At 41.4% G+C, this 11,595-nt stretch overlaps 1 protein-coding gene across 2 annotated transcripts in view; it reads right to left on the reverse strand.

Moving 5' to 3' along the window:
• The window catches only part of COL12A1 (collagen type XII alpha 1 chain), a 110,921-nt gene extending 99,546 nt beyond the window's left edge, over positions 1 to 11,375 (reverse strand). For both annotated transcript variants that reach the window (XM_057738447.1, XM_057738448.1), the window contains exons 1-3: positions 11,090 to 11,375; positions 7,952 to 8,059; positions 904 to 1,020 (exon numbers count right to left, since the gene is read on the reverse strand). In XM_057738447.1, the coding sequence (XP_057594430.1) occupies positions 904 to 1,020; positions 7,952 to 8,024 (190 nt within the window). In that variant the 5' untranslated portion in view covers positions 8,025 to 8,059; positions 11,090 to 11,375. The remainder of the gene's footprint in view (positions 1 to 903; positions 1,021 to 7,951; positions 8,060 to 11,089) is intronic.
• Between the last annotated feature and the right edge of the window lie 220 nt (positions 11,376 to 11,595).

Here is an 11,595-nt window from a genome sequence, read left to right on the forward strand (position 1 = left end):
TTTTCTGCTTTGGAATAAATGAAATAGTTAACTGCAAATATATTTGGGAAGAAAAGATTCAAGGAAGAAAAAGTAAATTTTTGATCCCTTTTTAAGTTCTTGGATCATATAGAAAAAAATACAGTTTCCCAATCCCCTGATAAAATCATTGGTATTTTTAAAGGCCTTGAGTATGTAAACACAGCTCTGGTGATAAGTTATGCCGACATCATCTATCTCTTCTGTCAGCCAGTCAAGACCTCTTCCTACCACTTGGCCAGTGCTAGTGAAAATGGTTATTTTCCCATTACACATTAGAAATAAAAGTGAATCAACAGAGATTGGTTCTCCACACTTGGGCAACATCATGAATACTAAAGAAAACTCTTGAGAACAAGCAAAACAAGTTTTTTTCTTTCAGACTCTTAGCCTTAGGATCTACAGATCTACCTAGTAAATCCCGGTCTTCCATCATGGTGGCTCACCGTCATCCCAGAATACTGTGTCCTGAGTACTGAAGTATGCAGGACACTGGGCAAAGCGTAACAACTCACTTCATCACTTATCACTTGAAGTGTTAGACAGATTAAGTGATTCAAGAAGAATGTCAAGAAGTGATCATTCTATTTTATAAAATCAAAGATTACCAGCAATATTCTGATCAGGGGAGAAAAGGTCTACATTTAATAACATCAGCTTAGCACAGCAAACCAAGTTAATAAAGCGAACACTATAAAAATATAATAGTGGGTACTGGGCTGGAAATCTGGAGACCTGAGTCCACCACATATCTTGCAACATTAGTTAAACCCCTCAGGTTATCTAAATCTTGGCTCCCTCATAATGAAATGGAAGGAGGGGGGAAGGTCAGATAATATCATCTCTGATGTCTCTGTCCTAAAACCCCAGCATCTCAAAACTTACCTGTTGTAGAGTCCACTGTTATTTTGAAACCCACAATTGGATCAGGTGGTCTTGCCCATGACATATGAACAGTATTTTCATCTATAATTTTAAAATTCAAGTCTGAAGGTGGGTCAACTGCAAAAGAGAGAGTTGATATCAGTTACATTTTCCAATGTCACAAAATGGTAGATTTAATTAATAAATAATTGTGTCGAGCAAAGCTTACTAAAATTGTCTTTGCATAAATTTGTTTCCAACAAATATAAAAGATATCTTGTTGGACAAGAATAAAATTAAAAGCTGACAAGATATGACAAAACATTAGAGAGTATACATATTACAGAAGACAGCACAAAACACTTTGGATTCTTGAGTTGCTAGGTCATCCAAGAATGGCCAGCAAAATCAAGCATAATAGAAACGTATTTGGATACAAGTACATACAGGTACAATGAAATCACATATAATAACCACATATGCAAACAATTCACATAACAATTAAGGAAATTTCGATACATGCTGAGTGCATTTTGAATAAGCATGCCAAATCACAACCTGCTTACAACCACAGAAGTTAAGTTAGAACATTGACATACTTTTTTTTCCATAATGTGGAAAAGAATCAATGATATTTTGGTTCATTCTCTGCATCATTGCCTTGTTATTAATTTTTATTTGATAATTCTCAGTCTGTGGCAGAGATGAAAAATGTATTTTAATAAAAAGGAGGAATCATGGGAAATTTAGCACTGTTATGTCTCACAAGGAAATATACATTTAAATGTATATTTGTATTCATATAGACCAATGTTCAAAAATAGTAATAAGTGATGTCAATCATTTATAAGTATATAAAGAGTGATATACAGATGTTTATAAAACTAATATTCTGCCTGTTTACACCTATTTGCTGTATGTTTGCAAGGTGTAAACCAACACTGTTATTTTCCTTTGCAGCAGGTATACTCCATACTAGAAGTGGCATTTTAAATTAAAATGCCAGTATGGTCCTTTACAAAACAATGGTTAATTATGAAAAGACAACATCAATGTATATTTATGGACATTTATTTACAGAACTTAAAGAAAATAGTGAAGAAGGATCAGCAATCTGAAGACATGACTGTGCATAAATCTTGGAGAAGTCAATGACAGGAATAATTGAAAAGTACAGAAAGCAATAGTTTACATACAAAACTGTACAGCATCATGCATGTGTCAATGAAATGTTGACTTGCTTTTAGTTTCCCACAATGAACGAAAGCCTCCATGTACAATAGTCATTACACAAAGACGTTCCAGAAATATTTTATAATGATATTCTCTCTGCAATGTTCATGCCTCATCATGCAGCATTGGACTGACTCACTGTCAGTGCATGGTCAATGCATTAAAAATTATTTCTCTTGAAGCACGTCAACACAATAAGATGACTTTCCGCCATACTCTTCTCAAAGTGTTTAAGATTGAAACTATTCCTTGTGAGTCAGAATTTGTGCATCTGTTTTGAGATTACAATCTCTTTTTAGGTTTCCCTAAAGGTCAATTGAACTATAGTAGTAGCTTTGAGACATGAGTCATAGAATTTAACTGGGGTTAGGGATTTCTGTAATATTAATAGCACATTTTAATGGAAATAATACAAATTAAGCAAACATTTGCTTTAATAAACTGCTGCTTCCAACTGTAGGAGATGGCTTTTAATTTTTATTGGATATACTAGTAATGGAATGAATGTTATTTTCTTACTATCCATACACAGGCAGTGAGATTAGACTATTAATATACATGCATAGTTTAATTATTCAACATTCTGCTGTCTGTAACCATATTGCGAGGTTTACCGGTAGTCATCACTTAGTACAACAAGCATGCAACAGATGTTAATAGGACAATAGGTATTAAGAATATCATTATAAAATATTGTTCCAGTAGCAATGGCTCAGGACAAATTTAATGCAAAGGCAGACGCAACTGGCCTGAGCATGCTTTTAAAAAAAATCAGTACATGGAAAAACAGTACCACCAACCTTGCAAGGAAATTGACCTGAAGCAGCAGACATTAGGTTAAAACTGCTGAAGGGCAGCAGCAGCCCACCTTGTTGATTTCCAAATGACCAGGATTCCAGAAAAACTGAAAAATTGACTGTTGGGAAAAGTCTTTAACATTTCAGAGGATTTTAAGGTGTTCATAGAAACTCAGATGTGGTACTTGGGGATCAAAAGTAGGAAAGAATGGTCGACCAGCCTGTGTACAACAAAGAGCCCTTTCTGCTTTTCTTCTTGCTGTTTTTATCACTTGTGAAACCTTTTAGGCTTGCCATTCTATTTATATATTTTGTTTGCTTATTTCATGAAAAAAGATAATAAAGCAGATGTGAGTATGGACCCCTGTCTACTTGAATCAATGCAAAATGCATGTTCATTAACTTTGAAGATCTTTTATTTTATACAAAAATAATTCACAACTGTCCTTGCATTGCTACAAGCAGCGTCCGTGCACATGCCAGAATATTTCTAAGATGAACTATCTAGATAGGGATTAGGATTGCAAAGAGTCATATGTGTAAAATAAGAGCCTGAATGAAGACAAATGGAAGTAAAATTATAAATAAATATGATAGCAATCATATATTCATAAACTGAATACTGAGAGTGAAGAAAAATTTTAAGTATTCATAACACTTCATATTTAAGTTCATATTTATGAATAATGCTTTTTGTTATCAAAAAGCTGTGCTATGAAAGCTGCATTCTGATGATATCTTCATTACATAAATTGGCAGGATTTAGAACTTTTTAGGAATGATAATTATAGCTAGCATTTGCTGAGTGTCTCTTCTGTGACAGGCAGAGAGCTAGTCACTTTATATATTGTCTCTTTCTCTTCGCATGACCACCCAGCAGAGTGGCCTAATTATCCCTGAGTCACAGATGAGTCAGTGAAACTTAGAAGAGTTAACACAGCCAATAAGCAGCAAAACTTAGATCCCATAGTCTGACTTCAGAGCATACAGTTTTCTACTACACTGGCTTCAGTGTAAGAAAGAAGAAATATCTGAGCGAAAGATTAACTTTAGAAACCAATATTGATATGTATTTGCCTATTAAAATATACATAAGTATTTCTCTACTCTACAAAAAGCCTTTATTTGATGCCTGGTCAACAATAAATAGGGCTGTTCAGACATCTCCAATTCAGATACAGATAGAACTTGGTATATTAACAAACATGTTCAAGCAGTATTAAAGCCAAAGTGTCTATCTTGATATGTAATTTTTTACAAAACGTTTTTAATTATGGCATCCAAAAGGAAGATATGTCCAAGAGTTTACCAACTGTGCAGAGATGAATGAATGGATGGAAGGATGGATGGACAGGTGGGAGGAGATTAGTCTAATAAGATTTGGCAAGTGTATAAAATGTATTAAAGATAAAGGAAAACTGAGAACACACTACTAAAATTTCATCTTGATGAACTAGCAAGACTGTCAGTCTAATTTTTGTGATAATAATACTGAGAAGGGTACTACCTTAATGGCAGAAACCTTGAGATATGCACAAAGTGTGGTTTTACTATATTCAATATACATTAATTTATATTTTCTGTTCAAAGCTAGCATAAATTTAATGATCTCTGCCATGATCTAGATATTCTTTTCATTTGTGTTTATAAGATTCCAAAAATAAGCAGTTGAGAAGTTAATATTTTAGACAAGTAATAAGTTATTCTGTACAGATTACTGAACGCGTTCTTTCATTAAACTGACTGGGTTGACCCATTTTCAAGCAAGAAAGCAGCACAGTGGGGGCAAACTGGCATGAAACCAGGACTAGAAAACCTGGGTCTTGTATGGTTTTTTGTGCCAAGGGACAATCACATTAGTTGACTGAGTTATTCAGCCTCTCTGGTCCTCATCTTCTCATTTGGAAAATGAATTAGAATAGATGATCTATACGTTCTCATCTAGTTTGAAATTTCTGTTATAACATAAGTTAGACACAGGATTATAGAAATATACATTAATTAGCCTCTTAACCTCAACATAAGATAAGGTAAGCTTATGCCTTCAACTCACTGATGAATTTAAAATATCCAATCATTCGTTATATATTATGAACTACAAATCAGACTTACTAAAATTACAACTGTTTTTCACAAAACATACGTTCATCTCAAATTCTAGATTAATTAGAAAGATGTCTAATTCTCAGGGAACACTGGCCATTAACCTTTAAATGCAAAGTGTTAACTTTTCTAAATGGCAATTAACATACTAGATGATACAGGAACCAAAAATAAGTCACACATTCTAGATCTTACAGATTGCTGGCCAGGTTATAAGGTTAATAAAGTCTATGTGTAGCTAAAAATTACAAATATTAAAAATAAAAAAATCATTTTCAGTCATTTCTATGGGACAAATACTATATTACGAAAACAAAGTTCCTTGTATAAGTAGGTCAAAGAAAACAACAAGACAAAGATGGTACCTGTATAAAAAAAAAAAAAAGAAATGCAAAAAGTGAATGCCAAAACCTTTTAATTAAAGGTATTTAGCTTTCAACATATAAAAAAATTAAGTAGAGAATGACTGGAAAACAGCATGAATACAAAAGTACAAGTATGAGTCGCAAAAGGAAAGAAAGGTAACAATGGCTACTTCAGAACTAAGATCAAAATGACACATCAAGAAGCAGGGCTGCAAGTTGAATTTTTGAAAATGTGCCAATAGAAATATTTCAGAGAAATTCTGTTTGCAACCCATTGTCCCCAGAAAGGCCTTGGCCACAAATTTTGTTAGCCCTTCCCAGACTCCTGGGGCCACATTGTAATTAACACCCGAGCTGTGCTGTTCAGTACTGGAGCCATGAGCCACATGTGGCTATCAAGCACTTGAAATGCAGCCAGCCCAGATGAAATGCACTGCAAGCCTAAAATACATACCCAATTTCAGACTTAGTACAAAGAATGCAAAATATCTTACTAATAATTTTTATATTGATTACATGTTAAAATGGTAATATTGTGGATACATTAGGTTAAGTGAAATATGTAATACAGATTAATTTCTCCTGTTTCTTTTTGCTTTTTTAATATTACAACCAGAAAATTTTAAGTTACGTATGTGGCTTGCATTTGTGGCTCACAATATATTTCTATTCAACAGTGCCAAACTGGAGAATGAGGTCCCCTTCAAATAATAAATTTTATTAAAAGGTCATTATTAAATGCTGACCTAATGGGTGAGAGACAAGAAGAGAAACAGCCGTATAAGAAAGCAAAAGAAAGAGCTGTATAATGTGGAAATAAATACAGATTTAAAAGATAAATTGTGAGAAATACGGAAATAATCAGTAATGTAGACAGTAGAATGTTCTTTTCAACTGCACTTTGCTAACCAGCTATTATTCAATTCAGAACTGATTTTTTTTCCACTTACATCATTTCCAACCCAATTCTTGTAAGAATTCTCAACTCTTTCTGATTTTTAAATAACTATTTTCTTAATGAGTAATAAATAGGCCACTTTAGTGAATTATCTAAAAATATCTTTAGTAAGGCTTCCAGAAGTTCCTCAAGTGAAATTCCTTCCTAACAACGACACAGGAAGGAACATTAAAGGCAATATCATCTGAATATCATTTACTTCACAGAGGCCACTTTGAAAAGCTTCTGTATTCATAAAGTATTAATCATATAAGAATAACGAGCAAGTTTCCCTCACTTTTCTGAACATGCTGTACATTCTGAAGACTCTCTGCTTTTCCTAATCTTAATTTTTTGTACCTGCAGTCTTGAACTAGAGCATCAAACACATCAGAAAGTTATTGAAAATCTCAGTGTTGTCATGAAACAGCTCTATTTCCCGGACAACCTCTAAAACAGCACAACCCCCCACCCCATCCCAACTTCCACACTGCCCCACACAGACGTACTGCTTTTCTCCTATATATATATATATATATATATATATATATATATATATATATGGCATTATCTTAAAAGATGTCTTTTACGGTATTACCCCCTTTACCTTGCAGAACAATAAATCTAGTTTGTCAGGTCTCCAGGGATAACTGAGAGGACACAGAAGCCCCTATTGGGTTAATACATAGAAAGGGCTTATTCCGCGAATACTGAGAAATGAAGGCATCAAGAAGGTTGAAAATCTAGCAGATGTCCTTCATTTTCTAAGGGGTGGGGCGTACACAGCCCTTTGCCGACCTTGCGGGCCCCCGAGACCCATCTTTGAGCCTCCGACCGACTCCGCATTCTGGGCTGAAGGAGAGGGAAGGAGGGAGGGGGGAGGGGGTGCCCAGCTTGCCAGACGCCCGCTAGCTTCCTAGGTTGAGAACCTTGGCCCAAACTCAGCCTGTCCGCGTGGGGCTGGACCTGGGCTTGGGCCACGCGTCTCGGAGCCCAGAGAACCAAACAGGGACAGCAGCGACCTCGGGCCACGCGAACACACCCCGGGTGCGGGATCTCTGCTCGCCACCTACCCCCTGGGCGGTTTGGCTGCTCCCCCGTTTGCCTGCACCGCCCGCCTAGCCGACTGCACTCCCCACAAAACACACAGACGCGCAGAGCCGGCGCTGTTGGAGTCTTTTATTTCGTGCCGTCACCGAAGTCGCAGCCCTGAGCCAGGTGCTCACCAGCCACGCGCACGAGCGAGCGCGCCGGCGCTCCGGGGCTCCTGGGTCCCACCCCGAGGGGTCTGTTCCGTAGAGCTGGGTGCAGCCGTCGCCCCCTCCCGGACCGCTGGTCCTCTCGGAAGGCGGCAGCGTCGGTGGCAGTGTGGACAGCACACTGCAGAGACCAGAGCAAGGAGAGCACACAGTACTGCACGGAATGGATTAAGCAGAATACGAAAGAGCTGGACCTGAGAGCTGGGAAACGGACAAACCGCAGAGAAGGCGGGCGTTTCTCCGGAGGAGAGCAACCCCGGGAGAAAACACGATGTGCAGGGAAAACACAGCAAGCAACAGAGGCAAGAAAGATTTGCTTTTTCCTTTCTACAATTCTGCATTGTCACCGGAGAGAAGGAGGGAAGAGCCTTTTACCTTCTGCCTCAATGGAAGACAGGAGCAGGGCCGCGCCCAGGGCGGCAAGCGCTGGGGGAAGCCTGGTCCGCATGCTCGGCCTCGGGGCTCACAGCCGCATGAAGGGATCTGCGGGAGGAAGCAGGGACCGCATCAGAATTCGGTCCGGGCAGGCCTGGAACCAGGTTAGAACTGGAGCCTGGACCGGGCCAAGACTCGACCAGATCTGCTTTAATAACCACAGGGCCCGGCCCAGCGTATAATGGGTCTATTGTGGAGCAGTGGAAGTCAAGTTCATCTGGAGCAGTTTCTTCATGCCACTAAGAGGGAGTTCAAGTTTAAAGAGGGTCCTGTTTTCCTGGAGGCTGGTCCTGCTTAGCATCCCGGGTGAAGGCCTTACCAGGCCCCACATGACTTCATTCCCCTGGGTGATGTCTAATTCAGAGGTCATCTTATCCCTGACTCAACTAAATGTTTCTTCCAGCTGGGGTTTGTATTTGGCCAGCCATTTTTTCCTAGCTGCTGAACTATTTAGGTAACTGTACTTTAGTGGTCTCAGGGTAATTTGGAAAAGTATAATAAACGTCTTTTACTCTCTTTTTTCTTCATTTTGTTCTGCTTACAAATATGCAGCTCTTGAAGGTCTGAAATGGATTACACAGAAATATGTACAGACCAGAAGAAACTTGACCCTCCTGCTAGCTATGCTGTCTTCACATCTGATAAACCTTTTACTCAAGATGAGGAAAATAACAACTCTAAAATACATAATAAAAAGGGAAAGGCAATAGAAAAGACAAAGCACTCTTGTCTGTTTTCCCAAGACATTTTTTATAAAATTCTCAGTAATAATAAATCTTCTCATTTAACTGTTCATTTATTCCAGAAGATTACAGGAAATGCTCCAGAGGAGAATATATTCTACTCTGATTTTTCCTGATTTTGTACGTAGGTTATTAATTCCTTGAAGACAAAGAGTCTTATTCATCTTTTGTGGTTTCTAGCACACAGTAGGTGCCTAATCCATGTTGGTAGAAGGAAATCTTCTAAAATATTCTAAGGTCCAATTCAGAGATAAAAGCTACTAGCAACGGACTTAAAAGTGGGAGGCTACCAGAAGCAAAGCATAAAAAGAGAGTTGATTCTGAGGTACGTAAATTATTGTAAGGCAACAGACCTGGTGAAAAACGAAGTCATGCTTGGGAATGCAAAAACGAGCCAAAGGTCAGCCCTCTTTGAGAAAAGAAACTGACAAGCTCCAATCATGTCTTTCCAAATTATTGGCACAATGTATTAGGACAGCTTTCCTGGGCCTGAGTGTAAATTACATTTTAAATGTCTGATGAACAGGCGTGCCAAATTGCCCGGAGCTCCTTTTTATGAAGCCAAGATTAAAATTTTGTCGCTGCTCTGGGGATCCAAGGATTCTAGCAATTTCTTTCTTCCTAATTAACAACTATTTGACATTGCTAACCCTTTTCTACATCACTGAAAAGCAAGAGGTGAGACTGGCCCATTGTTCCCAACATCTGGCCTTAACTTTGCTATAATAATTTCCAACTCAGTTGGCAGCCATACTCGCGAAAAGTTAAAGGCTGACAATCGACCCACCGAAAAGCTGTGTGCAGATTTTTCTTTTCTTTTTTTTTAAACCACTGAACTCCCTACAAAGACCTGAGCCGTGGAAGGCCCATTGTCTGGGTCTAGAGCGCCACCTATCGGCTGCCTGACTCAGCGGCGCAATGAATCATGTCCCGTCGGGGTATCTGAACATAGTCAGTTCAGCCAGCCAGCCAGCCAGCCAGGCATTCCATCATATGTTAAAAAAAAAAAAGAAAAGAAAAGAAAAGAAAAAGAAAAAAGAAAGAAAAAGGAAAAAAAATTTCTCTCCTTTGAGCCAAAACATTTATCTGAATGTTTAGCAACACTTCACTGAGCATTCTCAGACATAAAGTCTGAAAGCGGCCGCCCCTACGTGGCAGCGAGGATTCCCCCACTTCACCCTCATGAATGAAAGTGAGTCAGTTGGGGGTGGGGGAGGACCGGTAGAAGACTTAAGGGATTCATCTCTTTCTGCCAAATTGTCCCCTCCCCCAGTCCGCTGGAAGAGGCCAATTCCTTTAACTCCCTTGTCAAGTTAAAAAAGGAAATTACACCCCCATCCCCACCCCGCGGGGTCCCTCCAGATCCCCTGCGCCTCACCAACCCCTCCCCCCACCCCACCTCCGTCCTACCCACAGCGACCTTCACAGTAGTTACCCAAGGACAGAGTTTAGCGCTCATTTCCTTTCTTGCCCCATCCCTCCCCAGCGTTCCAGCACACTTTAGAAGGCCACATAATCCGAGTCGAGGTGAGGGGAAAGCGGTCCCGGAAAGCCCCGAAAGGACCACCTGCGGTCCCTAAAGGTGCCTGATTTGGTATACGTCTTCTGCTCCCTGGCTACAGTCCCCGCTCCGTAAATAACTCTCTGACACCTACACTCTCTAGGATATGGGATGGAAACTCCCCTGGAGGTTCCACGACCCTGAGTAGGGCCTCCACCTTTGCACTGGGGGAGAGGTCTGGGGAGGGAGCTGTCTCCAGAAGCTGGATCAAGTCGGCCAAAGCTGAGTCCCCGAGAGCTGAACTAACCCACCACCTGGGATGCTTTGAAAAGCTGAGGAAGGAGTCAGAACACTCGCCCAGAAATCTGTCTCCAGATGCCACACACACCAGCGCAGCCTCGACGAGGGGCAGGGCACTCAGCCGGCCCTCCAAAGAATTCCGCACCATGCGTGACTAAAATACCTTTCCTGCGCGCGGGCCACACCGCAGCAGCCGCGAGGCCCTAAGGGACCGGCGGCCACTGGACCCGGAGCACCCTGCATCAATTTCAACGAAGCATCTATCGACGAAATTCCTCCACAAACTGGAACATTGAACAGGGTGCTTTACGCACGCACAGCCGCCCTGCATAAGAAAACCTACGATTCTTTCCCCCTCAGTGCCACAAAGAAATCACAAAATCTCAGAATACCCGGCAAATCTCAGGCACAAGTCCAAACGGTCCCGGCTCGGGCTCCTTAATGGCTTAGAGCAGAGCAAGGAAGAGGCTAGAAGCCAGTTTCCCTAGTTATCTTTGGAAGGGACGAGGTGAAGGGGCTGGAAGCCGGACCGACCTGAGGCGCTGGTGACCGAGGGAGCGGCGGCGACAGCGGATTCCCGGCGTCGTAGAAGCCGGCACTCGGTGTGACCCCCGCACGCCCGGGCAATTGGCGCTGCTCTCCAGGCGCACCTGGCGGCTGCCGGGAGGTGGGCAGCGGCAGGGCCACCGGGGAGGAGAAGGAGGAGGGTGAGGATCCCGGGCGGAGCGGCGGGCGCGGCAGGACAGGCGCAGACGGCCGGGGACCGCAGCTGCCGGCGCGCGGACGCGTCTGGGGCGGCTCGCCTTCGTCGAGTGGGAAGAGTCTCCGCGCCGCGGGCTACTTAATAGAGGGCTGTTCCCAGCTCTCAGTTTACTCGGTTACGAAACGCCTGAGAAGGTGGACGGCTGCCACGGGGTGATGTATGCTCCTCCGGCGGTGAAGGAGGTCTACTTTTGGGAACGTGTGCATACTTCGAGCATTCCTTCTGCGTGAGGTGGCGATCGCCGTAGTAGCAGTGCCCCGCCGGGGGGGGGGGGGGG

The sequence above is a fragment of the Hippopotamus amphibius genome, chromosome 6 (assembly GCF_030028045.1).
Source record: "Hippopotamus amphibius kiboko isolate mHipAmp2 chromosome 6, mHipAmp2.hap2, whole genome shotgun sequence".
NCBI classification, from domain to species: domain Eukaryota; kingdom Metazoa; phylum Chordata; class Mammalia; order Artiodactyla; family Hippopotamidae; genus Hippopotamus; species Hippopotamus amphibius.